This window comes from Pieris brassicae, chromosome 5, assembly GCF_905147105.1.
Source record: "Pieris brassicae chromosome 5, ilPieBrab1.1, whole genome shotgun sequence".
NCBI classification, from domain to species: Eukaryota; Metazoa; Arthropoda; class Insecta; order Lepidoptera; family Pieridae; genus Pieris; species Pieris brassicae.
In genome coordinates, this window is record NC_059669.1 from 5,373,149 (window position 1) to 5,399,642 (window position 26,494).

General features: G+C 33.6%; 2 protein-coding genes and 1 long non-coding RNA gene across 6 annotated transcripts; 1 reads left to right on the top strand and 2 right to left on the bottom strand.

The window, feature by feature from the left end:
* Positions 1 to 13: 13 nt before the first annotated feature.
* On the bottom strand, positions 14 to 8,117 carry LOC123710392 (high affinity cationic amino acid transporter 1-like). Its single transcript, XM_045662244.1, has 15 exons — positions 7,972 to 8,117; positions 5,438 to 5,577; positions 5,216 to 5,367; positions 4,807 to 4,935; positions 4,060 to 4,215; positions 3,847 to 3,951; positions 3,522 to 3,679; positions 3,312 to 3,428; positions 3,032 to 3,129; positions 2,758 to 2,897; positions 2,514 to 2,616; positions 2,255 to 2,376; positions 2,030 to 2,172; positions 1,846 to 1,954; positions 14 to 1,738 (listed from the first exon to the last, which is right to left on the bottom strand). The coding sequence occupies exons 2-15, from the start codon at positions 5,521 to 5,523 to the stop codon at positions 300 to 302; spliced, it is 3,057 nt and encodes a 1,018-aa protein (XP_045518200.1). The 5' UTR covers positions 5,524 to 5,577; positions 7,972 to 8,117; the 3' UTR covers positions 14 to 299.
* A 1,474-nt stretch (positions 8,118 to 9,591) lies between these two features.
* Positions 9,592 to 26,478, top strand: LOC123709824 (cationic amino acid transporter 3). Of its 4 annotated transcripts, none has more exons than XM_045661399.1 (11): positions 9,592 to 9,860; positions 18,447 to 18,678; positions 20,565 to 20,849; positions 21,193 to 21,297; positions 22,058 to 22,344; positions 23,072 to 23,309; positions 23,548 to 23,650; positions 24,161 to 24,312; positions 24,627 to 24,781; positions 25,049 to 25,157; positions 25,346 to 26,478. In XM_045661399.1, the coding sequence occupies exons 2-11, from the start codon at positions 18,447 to 18,449 to the stop codon at positions 25,459 to 25,461; spliced, it is 1,782 nt and encodes a 593-aa protein (XP_045517355.1). In that variant the 5' UTR covers positions 9,592 to 9,860; the 3' UTR covers positions 25,462 to 26,478. The 4 variants fall into 4 exon arrangements, with proteins under 4 accessions (XP_045517355.1, XP_045517357.1, XP_045517358.1 ...); XM_045661401.1 differs by lacking the exon at positions 9,592 to 9,860 and adding an exon at positions 11,373 to 11,392; XM_045661402.1 differs by lacking the exon at positions 9,592 to 9,860 and adding an exon at positions 11,840 to 11,855.
* LOC123709826 lies at positions 17,715 to 19,053 on the bottom strand. The gene is made up of 3 exons (XR_006753766.1): positions 18,925 to 19,053; positions 18,445 to 18,675; positions 17,715 to 18,315 (listed from the first exon to the last, which is right to left on the bottom strand). It is a non-coding gene; the product is annotated as an uncharacterized LOC123709826 (long non-coding RNA).
* Positions 26,479 to 26,494: the final 16 nt, after the last annotated feature.

Genomic DNA, 26,494 nt, shown 5'->3' on the forward strand with positions numbered 1-26,494 from the left:
ATAAAACAAATACTAAAGACACATAATATAATAACACATAATAAAAACAATCAACAAAGCAAAACATACATACAATAATAATCGCGACACTTCAGTCTTTCAGGACATCAGATTTGATTTGCATAATTTATGAAATATTGCTTATATCTACAATTCGTTATTCATTTTTACATTCATTAAATACGTATTCAATCATTATTCTTATCTGTATTCGTGATGAAATTGAAATATGTTAGTATATTTAATTATTCCGTTATGATATTATTTAAAGCAAATACAGGGTTCTTATAAATAGTATTTCATACTGCATCATCTCTAAGTGATAATCGCAGTGAATTCAAAACTTCCCCAAACTTGTCCTTTTGACGCTTTAAAGTGTCATTTTTTTCAATCTTTGGTATCTTTGGTATACTCTCTATGCTGGAAGTGTCGGTTTGGTACGCTTCTTCAGGCGTTGGAGGATTAGATTTCATTAATCTTGCTTTTCTAGGTTTTGGTCCTCCAGTGGCAAATATGTTCTCAAGTTTCGATTTTAAAACATCTTTACTCATACTTTCATCTTCAGATTCTTCGGGATCAATTTCTTTTATTTTGACTGGCTTTAATGTATTTGCTTGGTCTCTAGAAATGATTTCTTTTTTCAAATCTAAAAACAGTTGTGGTCGCTCGCGATTTAGTGTCGCAAATTCTGTATTTTCGGTTAAATTACCCGCTGAATTGGATCTTCTTCTTTTTTCATCCCCACTGTCATTGCCTTCAGATATTTTATTTTGAAAAATAGTATTTAGTTTGGTCATAAAGTTTATCTGTTTATCACTGCCGAACGTCATGGGCTCATCATCGATAGATCCATTTGATTGAATACTTTCACGGGGCTTAGTGACTGGAGGGACTTTCGTCGGTCGCACCGATATTGTATAAGACTTTATAAATGTTGGACTCGCAAAGAAGTTTTCATCAAGCGGAGGGGGCGTTGGTATATGCGATATCTCTTTATCTTCAATAATTTCATTTTGTGGTGTTTTATCTAAGGTGTCAGAGTAACCGGACTCATCTGTTCTTGAATTAGCATCACTTTCAATAATATCGCCACTGCCTTCATTTTCTTCCTCGTTCAAGTCTGGACTTTCATCATGATCTATTTCCTCCTGATCACTAACAGTAGTTTCGTTCTCAATAATGGATATTTCTTTTATCTCATCTTCTTCTTTAAGTCTCGGTAAATCTTCTCTATGCACCTGTGCTACCACATCATACTTTGATAACGCTTGATTACTCGATATATCGGAACCCGCATCAGACAACTCACTTAGTGACTTTCTTTGCTTTTCCTGCTTTTCCTGAACAGGCACTTCGCTTACGTTTCTTTGCTCTTTTAAACTTATTATTTCACTAAAGGAATCTTCCTCAGCTTGAATAACTTGATCTAACAGATCTATTATTTTTGCTTCTTTTTCTGTTGTATCTTCAATATAAGCTTTTTGTATTGATATTTCTTCGGTGATAAGTGGTAAGGTGTTTCTTGGATTATCTCGTATGACTAGCGTATTTCCACCCTGTTGCACGATCTGACCACCTCCGGTTCCACTATACTTAATAGTATCGGGAGGTGTTGGTGATTCGACAAATATTTGGACAGGAGGTTTGCCGTTTTTATTAATATGAGTAAAATTTTTTGATTCACCATCGCCAGTATTCGTTTTATAGCAACAAGCACAAATTATATAGACCGGAATACCTACAAGTAAAGAAATCTCATAACTTTTCTTGTCAATTTATGTTCATTTTAAATTGTATTCAGTCAGACAGTAACATTTGGAATACTTTTTTAATTGATACACTTACCAATGGCCATCCAAATGAGAACACGAATCCAAGTCTGCACACTAATTAAGATCATTAGGTTAACATTGACGTATATGCTAAGGCACGGAATTAGGGGTACCAGTGGAGCCTGAAATGCAAATAGTTAAATTTACAAAAATAACGATTTTGGTTCTCAAGACTAATACAAAATTAAATAAATTACCTTAAAAGACAACTCTTCTTTATTCTGAGGTTGTATGGCTATAATTGTGATGAGAAGCAGAGCTAACAAGTGTAATATAGCCGTTGGGATCAGTGGTCTCTCAATGTGAGTTACGACCAAAGCCGTTGATAGACATATACTAGCTGAAAGAAAGATGGTTATTAAATCGCTTTATTATAATTTTACTAAAGAATTATTTTAATTTAATTTAAAAAAAATACTTACTAAACAAAGATAAACTTATTTTAACCACCAAAGAAGATGTTTGTGATGGTGTTTTCTCTCCACAACAGAAAACTCTTCTTATAAAACAATATCCAGTCGACGACGTAGAATCAGACCGATATCTGAAATGATAACTCTTACTTAGTAATGTTTACGGTAATACTATGTAAAATATAAATATTTAGTAAAGCCACGAAGTTTACCGTATTACAAATTACACATTAAAAAAATATAGAAATTTATAGTATGTGATACCGACCTCAATATTATAACACAAATAGCTACGATGCTATACGATAGTAGCGTTCCTACACACATCATCATCACTAGCTCTTGGAGCTCTAATACACCGGCCAGTATGGCTGAAAAAAAAATCATTCATATAAAAAAAGATAGAAATAGTGTCTATAAAACTTGTATAGAATGTTTCTGTTTCTTTGATAAGGTTTTTATTTTAAATACCAAAAACCAAAAACCGATGATTATATTCTATATAAAATTACCTATGACAAGAGCTGGAAGAACAGTTGCGACCGTCGGTGATTGGTTTGCGGCGGTAACGTGCCCCAACCAGCGCAGGAGCAGGCCATCAGAAGACATTGCGTATAGCAGCCGCGGTAAGGGAAACATTGCGCCATATAGACTGAAAATATGATATTATGTTGTACCTTAAACTAGGTTAGTGTCCTAGTTTTGAGTAAGTCTTTATTAAGAGTTATATAATTCAATAGACACGAATTTTAATTTACAAATTCTAATACTCCAGTAAAAACTTACCTAGCAGATATGCCGAAGATAGCACCGATGGAAACTATCCAGCGAGCCCACTCCCAACCCACATAGCTGAAGGCACTTGCTAAGGCCGCATTCGTATCCTGATGATAAAATATTTGCGAAACTGATACATCCAATGGTCATATAAATCGTCATACTAATAATAATAAAAAGATTTAAATGATTCTATGGCATTGATTATATTTTCCTTGAAAAAGTCGAAACAATGTTCAGATACTTAACGTTGCATTAGTGGTTGAATTGAACCACACAAACGACATACCTGCAAGTAGTAAGGCACCATCATGGTGATGACGGTAGACACTGCGGCGTACACGAAAAATATTAGCACCAACACCGCCAAGATAGCTACAGGGATTACTCGACGAGGATCCTTTACCTTTAATAACATTATTGCATGGAAATTCTAAGTACATATTGTTTATATCACAAATCATAGTTCATAAAAAAGTACTACAACGAAATTTCTTACCTCTTCTCCTGTTGCGTTAATAGAGTCAAATCCCACAAAACCATAGAAGCATACTGCGGCTCCTTTAAAAACGCCCCATATACCATACGGAAAGAATCCCCCTTTGCCAAACTCCGCCGGCACCTCTGTTCCTGGTATGCTCCAATTTGATGGATTTGCTGATAACGATATAAAAAGAAAGGAAATTAGAAATTGCACTAGTTCTAACTGTTATAGCCTATCTGTTGACTCTGCCTATACAAAGAGAACACATAAATTTTGATAAACAACATAACTTTAAATTAATTAAATATCCTATACTATTACTACAATCTGAATAAGGTACCTGTGATAGCCCCGGAGACCACAATGAACACGATAACGACAATGTTGATTAGAGCGAAGATGTTGTTAACTGTTGCCGATTGACGCACACCCACTGCCAATACCACTATAACAAAATAAACACTACATTTAAATTTTCTCTTATAGTTTCTAAAGTATTTTAGTACCAAGTTCTAACTGAAAATATTTTTTATACTTTATAATTAATACCAACCTCCAAGTACAATTACCACACCAAATGCGAAAAAGTCGAAGTAGGGCGAAAACGGTTGAACCGATATTGGTGCGATGGACAAGAACGCTTCTGACATGGTTTTATTAAGCATCGAATCCACGTACATACTTAGCCCTCGGGCGACGCTAGCTGTTGCTGAAATAGTAATTTTTCTTATGTAAGACTCAGACTCAAAAAATATGAAATTTAAAATGAATATCATTTATTCATTTAGATAACACAATGTGCACTTATGAACGTCAATAAAGAAATACATATTAAATGCTTCTAATTTTTCATTTACTGGCAGTTCTCAAATCCAGGGCGTAGAAAAGACGAGAAGAACTGCCAATAAACTCTCCGCCACTCTTTTCAATCGCCAAGTTTTTTGTTATACAAAATGTTTGTAAGGAGCTAGCTGCAACCATTACACCATGTTCTTCATCTTTAAGCACATAATAGTTAATTAATAATAAAGATATTTCCTCTATCATCAGTAGAAAATAGGCATGGTGAAATAAGAGTACGCACATACATTCTCGTGGGAACAAGACCCAAATATTTAGTCGAAATAACTAACGTCACCGCATACACGAATTCAAGTCCGACCACTCACCACAAGTTGCACCCGTTCCTTAGTTCACGATTTGATTGATATACTTTATTGTAGAATGGCGTATCGCAAATATTTTTTGGGTCTTGTTTGTTGGTTGAATAAGTATTAAAGAAAATAATCTGGTGACTTACCAAATAATGCTTCAAGAATCATATTCCACCCGACGATAAACGCCACCAGTTGTCCCATAGTGACGTAAGTGTAGATGTAAGCCGAACCAGCGCGCGGAACGCGAGATCCAAACTCCGCATAACATAGACCTATAAAGGACCACCAAATAACTAAATTGCAATCCTTTGCCATCCATCTTAATAAACTAAGATCTTTAATTATATTGTAAGATCACTCCGTATAATATTAAAACAATCTTTAAATAGAAACTAACAAACGAGGCCTAAATACCTACTTCAGTGTTGATGATTTTGATACCTTTGAAAAGTAGCGAAGCGAAGTTGCGACCATTAAGATTATAAAAACAAGTATTCTTTAAGATATTATACTAAAAATACGTATGAAACTAGGATCGTACGATGTACCTACCCGCGAAAAGCGAAGCGATGGCTGCGACTAGAAAGGAGAGTACGATGGCAGGTCCTGCAAAGTTCATAGCCACCGAGCCCACCAGCACGTACACGCCTACGCCAAGCGTGCTGCCTACTCCCAACGCAATCAGGTCCCACACTGTCAGGCATCTGAAACATTAATTCAGGTTAACTTCCGTTTTCTTACGTTGTAACTTGCTGGATTATACAAAACCATTACCGTCTTAAATTGCCACTTTCCAGCTGCTCTGGGTTAAATACCCTTTTACTCTGCAGCAAGCTGCCCAACGCTGTCCACCTGCCCATTGAACTGCCAGCCTCCTGCCCACCCTACTCACCATCCGGGTCACTTCGCATCACCTGCACATTGGAGCAATACATAATTCAATTGGAATTCTATCGTATCCACTCAGGATCCATGCATCAAACATAGCTTTGTTTGATGGCTTTCTATATTTTTTTCTACGAGAACAAAGAATGTAAAAATGTTTTGACTGATAGTGTAATTATTTCTTATCGTTAAAAGATTAAAATTATTATGATGCACTCGAGATAGAACGATACCATATAATTTGACATTTTAGGAAATGACAAACTTCTTTCAAATCAATTAATAAAAAGTCCGGCAGTGGATTTTTCTGTGGTAATTCCACGGAATAGAAAATTTAAAATGGTGAAAGGCCGCGTTTATATGCAATTCGTGTTAGTAACATCCTCTATGTAAACATATTAAAATTGTAGTAATTTTAACTTAATTCCGATTAAATCTATAAAGATATATGTATATTTTTTCTTGTAATTACACTCTGCATCTGGTAATTTAATCTGAACTATTGTTAATATACCTAGTCCAGCCATAAGTTCTATTACAAATGAAAATGCATTTTTTAAAAATGAAATAATGTAATATTGTTAAATTTTATACCTACATATTTATTGAAGTCTCCGCAAAAAATAAAAATAATATTGTCTTCGAAATGGCCAACTTTGGCTTTTATACAAGCCTTGAATTTATTTGGCCACGAATCTATAGATTTACGCAGTGTTTCCAAGGGAAATTTCGCCACTGCTTGCTTCAAAGATTTTTTAAGAGACTCAATGTCGCCGTGTCGTTTAGACCAAGCCACGTCCTCTAAAACTGACCATAATTAGAAGTCTATAGTGTTGATGTCTGGGCTAGATAAGGGCCAGTGTTCAATGTTGCTTTCAAGCCAGGCTTGCGTAGTTCGTGCATTGTGACCAGGTGTAGAATCCTGCTGGAAAGTCCACGATATATGCTCCAAGACTGTATCTTGATACAGTTTGGGTAAGCACCGAGCTGTAGGTCTCGTTTTATAATATGCGACAGAGTCCTAGCGGGAATCTTCATTTCTCACGGTAAGATTTTTTGCTTCCTGATGGTGTTTTGACGAAATCTGGCTTTAACAGCATTAATAGTCTTTGTAGTTTTAACAGCATGCGGCAGCCCTGATCTTTTTTGGTCTTTGATAAGCTTTTGTGTCTGCAAGGCGATCACTGCAATCCTATTTTCTTTAACACTCTATTCGATATTGTAGTTTGATAATTAACACGAAAAAATATGTGGAATGGCGCAAAATCGAGAGAAGTTTTTAAAATAATATACGTGTTCCATATTCAAAATAATTAAAAAGTTAAAAAAAGGAAAAAAAAAATGTAACAGTATTTATGGCCACACTAGTTATACAGAGATATTCATGGGAATAGCATTAAATTATGGGAATAGAAAACAAAAAGAATATAGATAAAAGAGGTTTGGTTTATTCTATAAATATATGTATTAATTATTGATTAATTGTCTACAATATAAATTTTTGAACATCTATAGGTAAATCACAATACCTAAACATAAAAAAATACACTGTCATTAGCCATTTGAATGAGGCTCCATTTGAATAATTTATTAATCAACAGGTGAACAAGTATAGATTATTAAAAATAAATATTAATGAAATAACTTGGTTAAAAAAATACTACTAAATAATGTACGTAGTCAATAGTGAAGTCAGTAAAGAGGTTAAAACAATGAAGCACGCGGCTCCTACTCAGAAGTGTGATAACGCTTTGATAAGATAAAAAAATTATCGGGAGATCTTTGGTTTGCGAGATTCTTACCGTGTCTCGCACCTGAATGTGTTTACATACTTTGCCAAAATTCATGTATACTATGGGTTATGTCATATATACTATACGTTCTTTAATATGAATATTCGACTAAGAATTAAAAACGTCTTTGTTTAGCACAATTGTTTAATCGCTTTTTATAATAGACATTAGAAGCTAAGCTCGAAATGTTGATGCCAGATTAGTTAACTATTGAAGAATATTCACATTGCATTAGAGAATTTGGGCTTACAGAAGACCAGCTGATAATCTATGTTTAAGTAAAGTATTGAATGAAGTATTTCAATCTTTATTAAATGACCTGAGTATTAACGACCCTGAGTAGGTACAACTATAAACGAAACACATTACGCAACTACAAAAAAAACTACTCTTTTCGAGGAGAAACCTCCAACCTAATGATTCACCTAATGACGTCCAAATAGGTAGCTACTTCTTAAAGTGTGATCTTTCGTCGTCTTTTGAGTTTAGTTTAGGCAGTTTCTAAACCGGTTTGATTAAAAGTAATTTAAAGATAAGTAGTGGAAGCTGCCCCAATGTAATCTTTGCGACGAAAGAATACAAAAATGATGAGGCGTCGATAGTTTGCCGATTTGTTTGCTTTTTACTTACATAATACGTTTTTATTTCACTTGTATTAGAAATGCATTATAGGCATGAACACTGTTTATCACTTTTCCATTACAAACACAGGAAATGCAGTATATAATATTACGGAGTAGGTATACAGAAACCAGACAAGGCGTTCGGGAGTGCGGTGTGAGAGTCACTGATGGTATGCTTCGTCTTATCAACTGATAAGTATCTGATTAGAATTAGCGTATTATCTTTGTCGTAAGTACAACACTTGGTTGAGAATTATGTTTTTAATGATAGTGAGATGACACGTTATTAATTGTATGGAAGTAATTGCCTACATTTCTTTGTCAATCAAGCAATGCGAAAATTAATGTAGCAACGTTCACGACTCTACGGTCATTTATCGAAGCGTAGTATAAGATATATACAGGCAATACACAATGTTCAGACTGTATATAGTAAGTATAATATTGTTAGTATTATTTCACTATAACTTATTAAGTACCTATATTCTTGTCTTTAAAGCGTTATCATATATAATTGGGCATAATGAGAATTGTTCACTGTACTTACAAAGTAGTAAGCATTGCTTAATTAATATTAGTTCTTGAATTTATTTATTATGTTAAACTGTTCAAATAAGATATTTCGCGCCTTATATAAAAAAATAGCAATTAATCCTGTTACAAATATAACTAATAAAATGTTAAATTAAATATTATAGAACTAATTTAATGATAACTAAGAGTACTTTTTTTAATTAAAGTAAGCATTATAAGTGAGTTAATTTTTTTTTTATAATAGTGGAAGCCTGCTTAATCTATGGAAGCTTCCGCTCCAGGGCTATGGAGCAACTGGGAGGTCAACTCTCTTCTTCCACATAGTCCTGATTTAGATGTATTATTTCTACCTTTTTTACATTTTTCGTCTTCTTCTTCACCACATACTTTGCGACCTGTATACAGTAACAAAGGAATTGGCACCTGGCTTGTATGTTATGAATCAAGTCTGTTATACCATAAGTCACTTTAACTTAATCTGCCCTTTAATCCACCTATGAAACCTAATTATTGAAAGTCATGCTTAAATCTCACTTCTAAATAAAACCGAAAATAAGAGGTAACGTACTGTGTACCTAATTTATAATAAATATATAAGTTTATGCGGAGGTTTCGGGTTAAGGTTTCAGTGAAACAAACGGCTTCTATCTGTGCAATCTCGAAACTTGTTTTTTGTGTCAATAAAACAGACGCAGAAATAAATCCAAATTAATAAATAAATCTCAGACATGAATAAATAGTCAAATATCTGTTTTTATAATAGTATATAAACATATATGCATATGCCTCAGAGTAATACATGTGTATATGTATACATAATAGCATTAAGAGATTAATGATGCTGAAGTTTCCGTTTAAATTTTCTGATATTCATCATCGGATTCTACTTTATAAATAATTTCCTACTGCCTTTAATGACGCAAATCATCCACAAAAACCTGTACAATGTACAATATTTTGAATATATTGATTGTGGTTTGCGATATGAGGCCATGAATTTATCTCACATTTAGCCTGTTTTATCGAAATCGGATGTTGGAACGTAAAATATTGACAAGGAAAAAGCCTCGTTATTAAGAATACGCCGCTGATGTACCACGTAACCATTAAGGCCTTTTTGATAACAGTCTTTGTTATTTTTATATAATTACAAACGTCATTAATTAAAGTAATCACAACCTTGGTGAAAATGAAAAAAATACCCCAATCAAGTCGTCTGTTACTTTAGCAGTCTGTCAGCAGTCAGTGAATGCGGTGACTGCGCAAGCGCCGCTTGTGTTTGTGAGAGTGGAACTGAAATCAATGTGCGTATTGCCAGCGTAGTGTTAACGAACTTTTGCACTTGTATAATTAAAATTTGAGGTAAGTGTTTTTGTAAATTCGTGTTTCCATAATATAAATGTACGTAGGTGATACCTACGATTTTTTAAATTATTTCTTTGCTGCGTATCCTTACGATCTTTAAACGAATATTTAGAATATTTTAATACCTATTGCTTTTTCTTAACAATTATTATTTGTTTGTTACCAACGTTCAGAGAATATATATATATATAAAAATATAACAAATAAAATATTTATAGCTTTTATACCATTTAGTTAAACACTGTATTACACACCACAGGAATATTTTATTAATAAAGGTAATTTATAGATGACACTAAAACTACCTTTATTTTTTCTTGAAATGTTATTTTCAGTTTTGTGTGTGCAGGTAGAACACGCAACCGATTCAATTAATTTGTTAAATATTTTTTTTAGAATGAGGTTTGTAAATAATTTAACTAAATTAATTCGATGTGAACTAAAAGTAACTGGGATTTCCCTTTCTAATTACTCTTGCTCACGTGCAAGACAAACATGTCAGGATACTTATACATCCTACTTACTAAATAAAAATTATCGCATACGCAAAAATGTGTTTGCCCCAATTGAAACTTCATACTAGTTAAAATCATGAAAACTATAATATTTAAATACAATATGTTTGTGCCATTTACATACATAAGATTTGTAATTACTGCTGTTGTCACTCAGTGTTTTACTGAGTAATGACAGAACACAACACTTATTAAATAGCATTTACATAAGTAATCACAGTACCTGATGAAGATATTTCATAAAAAATATTCGCTTGGACTACGACAATCATGTGTAAATATGCCTATTTTTCTATGTCTACATTTGTATTTGACATCAAAGCCCTAAAGGAGGGGAAATACAATGAACGTGTATGTTTTTTCATAATGTTGGAATTCAGAATTTAACAAGATGTAGTTATAATGTGGCGTCAGAAAAGTATATGAAAAAGATAACAAGAGTCAATTCTTTAGCGATAGTTATGTAATGTTTTGTACATAATTTTGAGTTCTTTCAATCTCCGTAGCGCTGATGTCGCAGTTTGGAATCGCGCGGTACAAAAATATTTATGTTGGTAGCTAGTGAGTTACAGAGTACCATTGCCTGAACAGTTTGCAAGCTGTCAGAAGCTATTGAAATTAATGACATGCCTAATTTAATGTATACAATTTTTATAATTTTCGCCTGCGTTAATAGTTAGAAATATGTTCATAACTGTAGTCATTGTGTCACGTATGAGTGAGCAGTGAGGACAGTATCTGACCCAATAACATTCCGATAAAATTACTGCGGTAGGTGAGATATGAGAAGTAACGGGCCTCAGGAGATGATGTGACCGGAGATGGACCCGACATCCCGAGATCCATTTCCCCTCTGCGCTATAAATACACCACGATTCCTATTATCTTACCATAACTGTACTTTTCAGACGACATTTTGTAATAATTTTATAAAATATATTTCCTTATTTTAAGGTAGTAAACAAACAAAATGTTTTCTACGGATTTGTTAAGAAGACCGTGGTGACTGCGTAGGTAAAATCTTTAAAATAAAGTAATAATTTAATTTGGTCATAAAGTTAGATCACGTCAGAATTAGTTTGTAACTATATCGTGGATATTACAATATTTTCGTAGTAAATCAGATAATTTCGAGTTAATTAAGCTACTTATTAATATACCAAAAAGAAATCTTGAAGCCGGAAGTTTATACAATCGTGAAAACGATTGTAATAGTATTATTATCAAAATCCTTGATGATCAGCTCTGGCCTCATTACGCCACCTCAACAGGTATCTCACAATTGTGCAGGATCTAATCCCCTACAACAAGTGCCACGATAACAACTATTAAGTGGGCGTCTAAATACTGTTATTAGTAGATTTGTGTAATTACCCGATAACGGACATTAAAGAGTGACAATCTCTTTACGTAACATTTCAGAGAGGAGCAGTGTTGGTCTAGTGGCTTCAGCGTGCGTTCACTCTCACCTGAGATCGTAAGTTCGATCCCTGGCTGTGCACCAATGGCCTGTCTTTCTATGTGCGCATTTAACATTAGCTAGAACGGTGAAAGAAAACATCGTGCGGAAATCGGCTTGCCTTAGACCCAAAAAGTCGACGTGACGGCGTGTGTCAGGCGCAGAAGGATGATCACCTCCTTGCCTATTCGATTAACAAATGACCATGTAACAGATACAGAAATCTGAGGCCCAGACCTAAAAAGGTTGTAGCGCCATTGATTTATTTTTTTAACGTTACAGAAAAGTTTATGGCATTACCTACTCCTTCACATCTAAATGCTGATAATTTAACACATTTGAATTATTTTGTCATGACATTGAATAATTGATCAATGTCATCAAATATGTGGGGTTAAACAGACACTCTTGTATTGAGGAAAGAAAGTGTGGTTGATATACAAAAATGTTGCAATTGTTTGTTTGATACACTTTTCACTTCCTCTGCAAACGTTGGTCGTATGCATCCGTTTTGTATATTGTGACAGGAAAAATACTACTTTCTTATCAATCTTCATATACATTCGGTTATAAAGAACAGCAAATAATATGCATGCAAATTAAATTATTTTGGGAACTAAAACGAAGTCTAAAAGACGACGACGATTTGCGTATTTTCTTGTTTAGAGTGACGTCAAAATTACGTTTATTACAGATATTTTGTATCGCTAGGGGTGTATGGTCTGTTTCTGTGTAAAAATTAAGAATTTAAGACCAAAATCGCATGTTTGTTTGTGAGGTACCATTAATTGACATGCGGTTCCAACTTCCTGTCTACTAGTTGTAGGAAGCAAGTATCCACATATGGTAGCTCACGTCAATGAGAGAAAGTATTAAGTGTATTGAATTCAAAATAAATATGGTAACTGGTTATTGGTGAGGATAAAATGTCGCACACATATATACTTATATAACTTGTCTTTACATTTATCTTCATCTTCTGATAATGCGATAGTTTTTTATGGCACTTCAAATCAATCATCAATCAATCAATGGGATTAATGATATGTAACTTTTTAAGAGTGCTCAAAACCAACTCGGGCCTTTTATCTCTGAGACTGGCGTGTATGTATGCGCAGACATAGGTGGATTCTCAATTCCATAACCGTCATATTTTGATGTACACGACATGACGCGAGACCAAAAATGACATTTGTGCTTATCCGAGGCTTGTTTTAATTTCATCTACTTAGCTAGCGTAATCTAATATTAAAATCTTGAGCTCCTAAGACGAATTTGAACACATAGGCTACGAGGCCCAAACATGTTAACCTTCTTCTCGTTCTTTCTTTCTTATGGTTATAACTTACTCTATTTTCATTTGTGTTCAAACTGTTTTAAATTAGCATCTGTGTTTTTACTTTACGGTTCGAATTCTTGTCTTCGGCGAGGCCGTTTCGATTTTCCGCTTACACAACTTCTTTTGTCATGGTATTGATACGTACCTAGTTATGAAGGGCGATCGTTACATAAAGATAATAAAAGTGTAAAGTGCCATATAGTGCTGGTTATTTAATGCTGTGTTGTATTGTCGACTTTCTTTTTATATGTTATAGTATAGTGCTGACCTCTCTAAACGTGTACAGAGGCAATAGCACGTACTATACGTAAAATTTATAGCTATATATACTGCAGAATAGCTGCAGAATACTGCAGAATAGCTAAAAATAGATTTTTGTATGGGAAAGTTAAAAAGCGCTCCGTGAGCTAAACGGAAGCTGGACTCTATGAATCGAAAATATATGTCGTATGAAATTATCGTAAAGTTTGCGCTAAAGCGTTCTTTTGGTTAAATTTTCTGTCGCAAACGATTACGATACAGACAAAATTAATTGTAGTTTTGTATTATAACGAAATATAAAATTTATAAATACAAAACTGGTTCGCGTTCATTTCCTACCTCTATTCATTACGAGGGCATAATATAGAGTACCTACCGTACAAGGCCGATGCCTATTCATAAAATCTTAATTGTTTATGGTTTCGTTACCCTATCGATTTTAAAACTGTTATGCTTATTAAAATTAAAATAAATCAATGGCGCTACAATCTTTTTAGGTATGGGCCTTAGATTTCTGGATCTGTTTTATGATCATTTGTTAATCTTATAGGCAGCTAGGATCAGCCTTCTGTGCCTGACTGACTTTATGGCGCTAAGGCAAACCGGTTTCCTCACGATGTTTTCTGCCACCGTTCGAGCGAATGTTAAATGCGCACATAGAAAGAAAGTCCATTGGTGCACAGCCGGAGATCGAACCTACGAGCTCAGGGACGAGAGTCGCACGCTGAAGCCACTAGGCCAACAATGCTCTGCTGCTATGAATATTCATAGTGAAATATATTCTTATGTACAGCTTCAAGATGTGTTTATGAACACTGTTTGCCGATAACATGTATAAATCTGTTGGTATGAAGCAACCTATACCACAAATAGCAAAGTATTACACAAAAAGCAATAGCATGACCTCTTAAATTACGTAACTATTTTACGACATTCTCTTAATTAATAATCCGCTGTATTAAGCCAGTAGCTTTTTAGGATATTTTCCTAATACTGTTTTGGTGTGTTTCGAAAAATTTATCAATTTAAATGGATGGACATCCCTACTCATCGGCAAAGATATAATATAAGTGTCGGATCTTTCGATAAACGCACATATAGGAATCGGTGGTTTGTTGAAAACCATTTAAATATAAGTCCAAGGAAAAATATACCAGATATTAAGTTATCTGTAAATTTAAGATCTCAAAAGCCAATAACGCATGTCGACTGTTATATAATTGTTATGCTTATACACTTTCGAGGGCTGTCGAAATAGAATTTCGTCTCGAAAATTGGTGCCAATACAACTGTATACATACAGAATTCAAAAAATATTGAATGCCCTGGCTGATGAAGTTCACTTCGCGTGAGCAGAAAGTGATTTCGACTATCAATTCATAGAAAAAGTACAATAAGAGCGAGCGCCTATTGGATTCATAATATAAATAAGTCTCTAAAATGTCCCGATGTCTAATATTTGACCATATCGTCTATTAAGAAGCTTGCAAAGCACTTATAATGAATACAGAGGAAAGTCAGTCCGTTATTGAACGTTAATAAATACTTGTTTTATATTAACAGTGAAGTCTCTCGGGAATTTCCCTGACAAATCTCGATCCCGTGCCCCATTAGACGTGTACGAGACTTCATACATTTATATATCTACCATAAATTGAATATTTATTGTATTGATTCTTGAATAAGTAAATTATAGAGATTCAGTTATCCTTGTAAAGTAGCGTTTACCTTAACACAGATACATCGAGCGATACGATGCGTTTTAACTCGTCAAGTATTATTGGTGATGGTGAAACAATTTAAGAATGCAAATTACATGTAAAAATGTCTTAAACCTAGTAACATACATTAGATATATACTTCATCTTGCTCTTAAAGTAAAACGTTAGACCTAACCGGTTTCTTTAAGCCGTGCTTCAATCAACAGTTGAACTGTCATTTGTTACTATGGTTACAATATTTTTGTTTTTTTATAAAATAAAAATAAATAAATGTGATCACTACATGTACTTCTTTCGTCCTCGTTTTGCAATAAGGTCGTTGAATTTCGATTTCGATTCAAAAGGAAGTTTTTATTGGTTTGAATCTCATAAAATCGTTTTACTATGCTGCCGTTATTTTAATTCACTCTGTGATCCCGTTATTGACTTATGTATAATGATGTCAGTGATAAATCCTCTGTTTGGTCCAACTTAATAAAAACGGTACAATTAATAAATTCTTATTTATTTTTATCAAACCTAATTAATAAATGTGAGCGGGTCGTTGGCTCAGCAAACAGTTCGGTTGCGAGTAACAGACAAAGTAATCTACAAAGCCTCCCACAACAATGACAGACAAATATCATTCACTATCATTTTACAAGATCATCGTCTAAATATAATTACTGTATCTGTGCAACCAGAGACAATACAACAGTCATGTAATTTTATTTAAAGCATTTCTCATTTAGGTATTTTATAGGTCAATAGATTAGACTCTAATCTTGGTAATACTAAATACAACTTTAACATCGAATTTAGAAGTCAATAAATAAAATTATAAGGACTTGGGTAAGAGTTCTATGATCTTAAGATATAAAGATTATCTTAGAATCTCTCATAATTATTCTATCCTTTTGGACGTTATTCCTATTATAATATTATTTAAGTACGTCTGTACCAAATTTTATAGAAATCCTGTCCAGAATATGTAGGCTTATCGACAGTTACTTCTGAAATCAGTCAAAATGTTAAAAGTTATTTAGTAGATAATTAACTTTTTAGATATTTCTCGTTCTTGTTACAAAATGTGCACAGTGCTATACTTAAAAATATTTAGATAGTGCAAATAAAAGTATTCTAATCTATATTTTTTATCTAAATATCATAAGATAAATCATCCAACTATCTATAACTTACAAAATAACAAAGGCATACGCGTTTCAACATTTCAATCAGGATTTAATTTTTTTTTTACATAAATGATTTTATCTTTCTTAGCATCGGAGTACATATTTCCGACCGTATTTAACATAATAATTAGCAGTTCAATCCCCCAGGCTTGTTAGAAGAATCGTAAAACCAAGTAGTTACAGGCTTGGGATTTTATTAAGACTGACATCATCTCGACAACCTTTTAAGAATAAACATGTATACCTGTTTGCCATTGATATCAAGGAAAAAAAATAATATGTAGGTATGTATAATTATCCGCTAGTCACTATCGCAGTTTGCAGAGCTTACAGCCGTAAAGATACACCACGTCTGTAAACAATTCGTGACAATCACTTTTAGTACCACTTTGCCATATCATCCCGTGAATTTCAGCACCTGTCGAACTGCTGATCACTGATAACCTGTGAGTGTTTTAAATATTTTATTTTGAGACAAAATATTACAATAAGCCTTTTAAATTTTATTATTACGTACGTATCATCGTCATTATGTTTGTCTTACTAATAATTTGCAAAATCTATTGTTATCTATGTGCAAAAAAACGAGTTCTCATCATTTGCATCGTCAAATTATAGGATCATGAAATCAGGTAGTATATACGAATCACGTCAGTCGAATTCATTAATGAATGCTCAAGAACCGGAGCGGTCAAGGCATCGTCATGGTTGGAAAGCAGTGTTTAAATTGAGATTTGTACATATTGAAATAATGTTTTTTAGAATTAAAATATGTTGTATTGTAATAAAACCCAAACGATCGTCGCATATAGGTTTATTAATTAAAAAGAGAAAAAAAAGTTAATTTACATAATAACAGTTAAAAAGAAGTGCGCAGTAGTATAATTAGTTTTAAATTATTGAGTGTGATAAGTACGAGTGCCATGTATATTTCTTTTAATTATAAAAATACGTATATTATGAACTATTTAACATTCTTAAACCTTGAAAGAAAACTTCTTTCAAGGTCTTCTTAAACCTACGCTAAATATAGAACATGAAGATTTTTTAAAACCATCTTAAGGGGAGATAGCTTTCCTTCAGTATAAATGTTTAATGGAAACTTTATCTTTGAAAGAAATAAAATTGCATTGATTTATTTACAAAAGCGCTTGCCTCTCACGAACGGACCGGTTAGAATCAGGAAATTTGTATAATTTTCTGACATCAATCTGTAGAGCCAACTGCAAACATGGAAAACTAAATCAACAGAAACCGATAAATTCTAATAAAAAAAATGTTGTTTTAATTATTATTTATTATTGATCACAAGTTTTTAATTGAATTTTAGTTCAATTAAAAAATTCAGATATTAATTATTGAATTGAATTATGCGATATTATAGTTTAACTTAGACATAATTGCTTTGATACCATTATTCAATCTTACATCCTGTTTACAATTTAGATTGATACTGAACTTCTATACAATTTTCACACCTTATAGAAATAAAAAAATAATAACTTCCCAATAGGAAATGGAACAACTTTCTTTAGTTTAAATTAATCATTAGACGTAGGAAGTTTTGGTGTTAAACCATACATCAAGAAGTTTTCCATAACAGAACGAGCCAGTATTACTTTAAAAAAAAATCATGTACAATGAAATCTTCTATATTTCAAATCTACAAGTGAAGCCAGTTTTAAACAATAAAACAATTCAGATTTGTCATGATAAGCTGCGATTTAACGACAGTCATCATATTTTATGGCACATAATCCTTTCTTAGACGATTTAAAGCCAATTATAAACTCATAAGACTTTTTGACTACAAACGCAAAATTCTATATTAAAAAAAAATACTAGGTCATTGAGAAGTTATTATAAATATATATAAACCGGAAATAAGTTTAAAAAAAAGAAAACAGAAAACATTGATTTAGATATACTTTTACATATTATGATTTTCATTTTTCGTATTTTTTCTCAGTAAGCTTCGGCAGACACTAAAAAGAAAAGACAAGTTTTTAACTTATTAAAAATATTGGACATTCACTAATTTTAATGTCCCCAAAATTTGTAAGGAAAATTTCAGTTTCGATATACAAAAATGTTATATTGTAAGTTATAATTACAGATGGGTTGCGCTAGGATACTGTCGGCGCTGCGGCGCTGCAAGCGGCTGGATGACAGTCAAGGTGGTAGCGAGCTGGCGCGATGTCTTGGATTACTGGATCTGACGGCGCTGGGAGTGGGCAGCACCTTGGGTCTAGGCGTATACGTTCTAGCTGGTGCCGTCGCCAAGACAGTAGCCGGGCCTGCCGTTACTTTGAGCTTCCTCGTCGCTGCTATTGCCTCTGCTTTCGCTGGTATAACTTATACTTAATTATTATTTACAAAATAATATTGCTTTACGACGTCTTGTAAATAATATGTAAATATACTTTGTATATGAAGTAGGTTAGGTAGGTAGAAAACCAACCGGCTTGCCGATTAATTATTAGTATTATTTTTTTTATTATTTCACGTTTCTTATGTACTAGTACAAAAACTACAGCAATAAAGGCTTTTATTATTATTATATGAAGTAGGTATCTAGTCTCTAGGTATATGACCGTGTTGTTATATGTAAACAGATAATCTGTAATTAACAGAACAGCGCGGAGAATTTTAAGTTTGGTGTCCAATGTAACAAAGCAGCAGCCGCACGTGTGTCCAGTGAATAAAACAAATCAAACGAACTGACCTTGTTCACACTGTCCGCTCTATTTCAACGATTACTCAATACAAATCAGCGAATAATTGTCTGTATAGATTGTATTTTATAATTTATAACACGTTTCTTACTAGAACAAGTTTGCATTTATGATTTTATATGTATAACAGTCCTTCAATTTAGCGCGTTAAAATGCAATAAGCGGATTTGTAAAAATATGGCTATACGTTAGTGTGCAAAGGGAAAACTGTGTTGGTATTAATAACTATTAAGAAGCCGTACCCTCAATGCTATGTAGAATTCACCGACTACATTTCCATTGCCAAACTACAAGTACTTTCCTTGTATATTCACTTCATAACTACGAACTGACCTCGACCTAATGACCTGACCTCTTTACTGCCCCCATATGCTACTCAAAGAGACTTTTCTTTAAAATAAAATAATAATGACTATGTGAGAATTACATAATTAAATTGAGAAAGTCTTTTTAATTTCGCAATAAAAAAAAATCCAAAAACGTTGATAAAATATGAAATCGTCTCGACCTAGTTTAATTTAAGAGAATGCTACTAAACCTTTGCATAAAGTAAAATTTTCTTATGTTTATATATCTGTTAGCGCAATTTGCAAAATGCAGATGACCCCAAAACCACTCGCAAAACAAGATTATGAACTTAACAACCATGATGTTTTTACATATCCAGTCCTTGTTAATAATCCGTATAAGTAAGTTTTCTTTTCAGTTTAATAAAATCTTTTTATATGATAAATTATTTTCTATCTATGCAGCAGAGACGTGGACAATCTTAGGTCAAGAAAGGCAAAGGATTGATTCTTTTAAAAGCTAATCGCGATTGGTAACAAAAGGCAAAAGATCGCGTATACGTTCACCAACGAGATGGAGTGATCAAGTCAAAGACTCGTAGTTGTCCTGAAAATTATACACTGTTGAAAAAGAACCGCAGGACCGAAAGTGGTGGTGAAAATTTTTCCAGATCTTACTCTACTCATGTAGCCTGAGTATCCTGGTCAGTACAGGCCACGATACTCAGACATTACACGAAAAGAAAACTTAAAAAGTAAACTCAAGTTACCGATCCATACCGAGAGATATGATAAATATGAACTATAAATATCTTATCGATATAATAAATAATATTTTTCTAGTAGCTCGTTTGATGGATAAAATTGTAACATTTTAATATACCATGAGTAATTAAGTCAGAACGGTCTACCCTCTAGACAAAAACAAAGTCAAGTATAGTGACAAAGTATCGTATACTTATCACATAAGAAATCAAGAACCATGACTTGTGTCATTGCACCTATGTACTATATAGAATAACTTTGTACTATACAATGTACGTGTCTTAAATATACCTTAGCTGTTAGAAATCTTTTTATATAAGTAATGCCTTGAGATAGCTACTAGCGTTTAGCTACCTCTCTGTATATATATCATATATCCAGGAAAGAATATTAAAACCTTATTGAAATTGACTGTAATGTTTTATAATAATTTGTATAATGTAACAGGACTGTGCTATGCGGAGTTCGCGGCACGCGTACCTCGAGCGGGATCAGCGTATGTGTACAGCTATGTGAGCGTGGGTGAATTCATTGCTTTCACGATAGGCTGGAACCTCATCCTGGAGTATGTGATCGGCACGGCCAGTGTCGCCAAGGGCATGTCGAATTACATCGACAGCATATGCAATAATACCATGGCTCGCACCTTGACAGCCGCTGCCCCGATTAATGTTTCTTTCCTTGCCGAGTATCCCGATTTCTTTGCGTTCGGACTTGTCCTTGTTATTACAAGTTAGTATTTCTTATTATATTATTATAATTTATTTTTGGTAACAACATTTGTGCTGATAAATTTGTTGAGTCATCCTTCGTCCTTTACAATGAATACAAAATGTATTGTCATATATATTGTTGTGCTGTTTTTTGTTATCTAATATTTTCGTGTTCGAATCACGAACTGGAAGCAAAAAGCATAGTCAGGACCGGCTGGAGGTTCATGGACCAGGCCGTGTTCCGATGAGCTGTGATGATAAATATTTTCTTTTAAAAATTTTACGCTCTTAATGTTAACTTCATGTGTACCTCTAGGGATTGAGAAAATTTTAATATAACATTTTATTTTCAATATCTTCAGTTCTGCTCGGCGTGGGGGTGCGCGAGTCAACAAAACTTAACAATGTCTTCACGGCACTCAATATGGCAACCGTCGTTATCGTTGTTATTGCTGGCGCCACCCAGAGTAAGTCTACTCTAACTTTCCTATTAAACATAATTAGGTTTTAGAAAAACATATATGAAAAGATAATAATTTCCAAATTCATAAATAATCTTTATATCATTGAGTTGTACTACGAATGTTTTCTATGCGTTTGGCTAAACTCCATACTATATTTTTACCACAACAATCCATTAGAATAACAGCAGTGACTCTTGAAAGTACTTATTTAACAAATTTGTTCGTAGTTGAATCTTTTCAGTCATCGCTAGCACATAACAATACCTATTATCAAAGATTATGTTTAACGATGATGATGATAAAATATTATTAGGCTACCATCATAAAACGTTAAATATAAATAGTCTATTGTGTATTGTAAAGTGACAAGGCGAAACAATAGGTCTTGCTTGTGATGCATTGCACACTTTTCAGGTGAATACATGAAGAGAAAATATGGTGAATACATAAAAAGGCAATTTCAATAAATATAATACTTGATGTTATAAAAGCGTTAATATTGACTTTTCACTTTGTCTTTAGCAAAAATAGGAAATAGAAAAAAATACATTATGAATTTGTTAATTTTTTACCAATTAAAATTATGGTGAAGTGTATATATAATCTATCACGTTTCAATTAATACCACGAACTGTATGTTCCATGTATTTATTCAATTTCATATATAGGAAATCGCTAGCAGTCCTGCTTGGAAAATAATAAAACAATTATCAGTTAAAAATTTCGGATTTTTTAATATTTTTACAATTTACCACACAAACAGGCGACCCCTCAAACTGGCGGATAGCGGTGGAAGACATTCCTGAGGAATATCGTGAGGCAGCAGGCGCAGGTGGCTTTATGCCGTGGGGTGTGGCTGGAGTGATGGCGGGCGCTGCCAAGTGCTTCTTTGGCTTTGTGGGCTTCGACTGCGTTGCCACCACTGGCGAGGAAGCGAAGAACCCGAAAAGAGACATTCCTCTCTCCATCATCTTGTCGCTTGTCATCATATTCATATCCTATTTTACCATCGCGACGGTCTTGACAATGATGCTGCCCTACTACTTGCAGGTAATTTGAATCCTAAAATCTTAGAACTAAAACCAATGATAACAGATATGCACCATCTATACAGTGTATAAAATGTGTGTATGCATTACGCTGCATAATTAATGAATTGCTTTAGCTATATCAAACTTTCGAGTGTCAGAAAGTTACATTTTCTGAAAAAATATCCAACTATACAATAAGAAATAATGGTGATATAAAAAAATGTGTGCATGTACTAGTGTACACACGTAAGAAGTAAACCTCCTTTATGACCTTATTTCTCGAAAAATTATCCACTTTATGCAACTTTACAAAAAATTATCCATTATTACAGAATTTCATTAATTGTAATAGAATTATTACTATTTCGAATTCTTCGAATCTCTTCGAATCAACCGTGATAGGGACAAGAAAAAGATGGCGCGTAACGGAAACATGTGACGATTATTTTTTTTCCAACGCCGATAAGCTTCACTTTAAAAAATAATCCTTATTTTGAGCTGTACGCGACTAAACTCCATACTATTTATTTACCACAACTCTGAAATAGAGTCACAGCTCTTGACTCACAATTAAGTACAGAAATTATACCATAATTTCTTACTTCTTCCTTACAATTAATCATTTTCGACGGAAAAAGCCATTACGGATGCTGCCGCGACAACCAAACACGCCAGGCTTGATGTTAAGGCTGCTCTGGGATAGGATTTGAATTTACCTATTATGTAAACATCATCGTTGTGTCTAGGACGCTGACGCGCCATTTCCACACGTATTTGGAGTGGCGGGATTACCATCGGTGGGGTGGATCGTAACGATTGGGGCCATATTCGCACTGTGCACCAGCCTCTTGGGCGCCATGTTCCCGCTTCCTCGTGTGCTGTACGCCATGGCCAGCGATGGCGTGTTATTTCGACCACTAGCTCGTATTCATCGCCGCACACAGACCCCGCTGCTTGCAACCGCCTTCAGTGGCCTTCTATCAGGTAAATATCGTTTTGTTCTTCGAAGTATTTTTTTAATAAATCATTAAAAATCTTTTTTATTTTTTAATTGAGTATAATCAAAACTAAAAACAAAATTTCCTTAATATTATATTTTGTTCAAGAAATATTTTTATTATGAAAGCAATATGACAATTCTTCAATATAGGTTTAGACAGTATTATTCCCAATGTCCTTTTAACCTATAACTCTGACGACTAATGATACATTGATATTCCAGCAACGATGGCAGCCATATTTAACCTAAATCAATTGATAGACATGATGTCCATCGGAACACTGATGGCCTATACCATTGTGGCTATAAGCGTGCTAATTTTAAGGTGCGCGATCTATATTCTAATTCTTAAATTAACATAGTTTTTGTGAACCTGATCGGGTACCACTCGGACAGTACTGTATTTAACATAATAATAGACTCTCGATTAGATATAGATGTTTATGACATTTTATTTCATTATTATTTCGATGTGTAAAAGCTATATTAACCAAAGACAAACAGAACATTATCTTAAGAAAAACACTTTTTGAACGGATTAAAGCTATGTATTCTAAATTCCACCGGTCACCGTTCACCGGTGGTCACATTAACCACGCACGCTGAAAAGCAAGCGAAACGTCGGAAAAAAATTTAAAATGTAGAATTATGTAAATAATTATAAGTTTCTAATAATAATACATAGCTTTAATCCGTTCAAAAAGTGTTTTTCTTAATGTGTAAAAGCTATTTTAACCAAAGACAAACAGAACATTATCTTTTTACTTAGCCGTGCATTACTTATAACCGTATAATAAACGCACATTGCATTCTTAATGCTATATTTATATTTCAGATACGAAGAAGACAGCACGATGATAATAAACGGTCTAAAGGCCCTCCCAGAGACGCCTTGGAGTGTGGTGAAACAGCTGTTCAATCTGCTGGGACTAAAAGAGCCTACGATGCTTTCTTCCACCATCGCCAAATGCACTATATTTATCTTCTGTTAGTACATTCTCGAAACAGCCATTTATCGATAAAATTTACATAAACGTTACTTATAAAATGCTTTAAAACGTTTTTGTATGTTCTGTGATATTTCTTTATAATTTTGATAACGTTTATGGTAATACCTCTGTAACCATTATGATGTTTAATGCGATTATTTTATTCGTACGTGGAACATTAAATTCCTAATTCAAATAAAACCTTGTTAACAAGTTTCGAACTCCTAAGGAAAATTATGAGAAAGAATGATGCAAAGTAAAGAGGATCGCGATAACTGTATGCATTTCGTAAGAACTTATTAATTCTTTCAGTCGTGGTGTCTCTAGCGGCGTGCGGTACAATGAGTTGGGAGGTGATAGGTGAGGGGGCTTGGGTGGCATCAGGTGCTTTGGGCATTCTGTTGCTGCTTTTACTGTTGGTGCTGTATCGCCAGCCACGACGAGACGTCGCACATCTTACCTTCACCGTGAGTGTTATAAAAACTTCGCATTGGCTGGTCACGGCTTGTACACTTCTAAACAGCTCAAAGCTATACCATAATATCCGTTCAGCCGTTCATCTAATTCGTAAATACTTATTCATAAAAATTGGGTTAGTACTTGACATGCAGCTATACATTTTATCTGCTACTTTACTGCACTCATGGCTTACAGTTTATCTAATGTTTATTGCCTAGGTTCGATTCCCGTTAAAAACAATAAATTCTATAAACATGTACATTGTTATGATGCAGGTCCCTCTGGTTCCACTTGTACCGTATTTGAGCGTGATTATGAACGTTTATCTCATGGTGCAACTCGACTACCATACTTGGGTGCGCTTTATCCTCTGGCTTGCAGTCGGTAAGTACTTTAAACTTTCTGAAAACCCAAATACATCTTAATTTACTAATTAGTTAATAAATCTTGAATTAGAATAATTTAAGAGGAATAGAGGTAATATATATATATTACCTCTATTCCTCTGAAGAATATATATATGGCTGTATTTTAATATGCATAAAATAAACCTATGTAAATATTATTTTCAGGATACCTCATATATTTCTTTTACGGCATCAGCAACAGTTCCCTCAAGGAAAAGAAAAATGACGATTCCCACACGAATGGAAAGGTTGAAGAAAAACATGTTATTACTAAGTTTTGATTTATTTAATTTAACGACAAAATACTAGCCTTACGATGACAGGACTTGTTGATACGACAGGACGACGACAAAGATTAATTTTATTGTGCATTATATTGGTTACGGAGATTTATCTTCATTATCGTAATATGTTTCAAACTTTTTACATATTCATGCAAAGATAATGTCGTTGATTTGATCATGATGTGGCCGTGATCAATGATTTGTGGTTAACGATAATGACACTTGAAAGATCGTTACGTAATTGTATGTGGTTATTTTTCTTGGCACATTTAAGAAAAAAATCAGTGAAATCCTAGATTAACGGCCAAATTTTTAATGATCAAATCTCCGATCTGACCACTACATACAAAGATGATTAACTTGTTACTAATATTCAATATTGCTGTACAAAAATAAAAATTAAATTCTTCTAATTTAAAGCTGATCAAATAACGTTTTCTACCTACGTACATAGTTATGTCGCAGACTGGTTATGGACGAATAGTTCGAAGTAAAACGGCAAATATTAAGTCAAATAGATATAAGCTTATAGTTATAAATGTACTGTGATGTTTTAATTAGAACTGTGATATTTGATTAGGGTTCCAACAGTATACTTTTAAACTCTCAGCCCATTAAAGCTAAAATATATGTAGGTACAGAAAGCTACAATTGAGTAACCTTAAAAAATATCGATTAAATTTTGATGAAATTGTATTAAATGTGAAATGAAATTTAGAATGATGAAATTTAATTTTTGTACAAGTTGGAATCCTACATTTGAGTGCGTTGCGAGTCATATTCACCACAGACGGGCACAAAGGCCACCAGACATAAATAGCGTAAGTTAAATAAATTATGTACTTAAATTTAGTATTAACTATTATAATTTATAACTAACAAATAAGTTCAACAAATTCAAAATAGCCATTACTATCATTATGTCAAATATTAATTCCAATAAATTTTGTCTTGCCACAATAATTTGTAATTGTTAGATAACGTAATTTAACGTATACGTGTGATTATATTTAAGATTTAGCGAAATTAA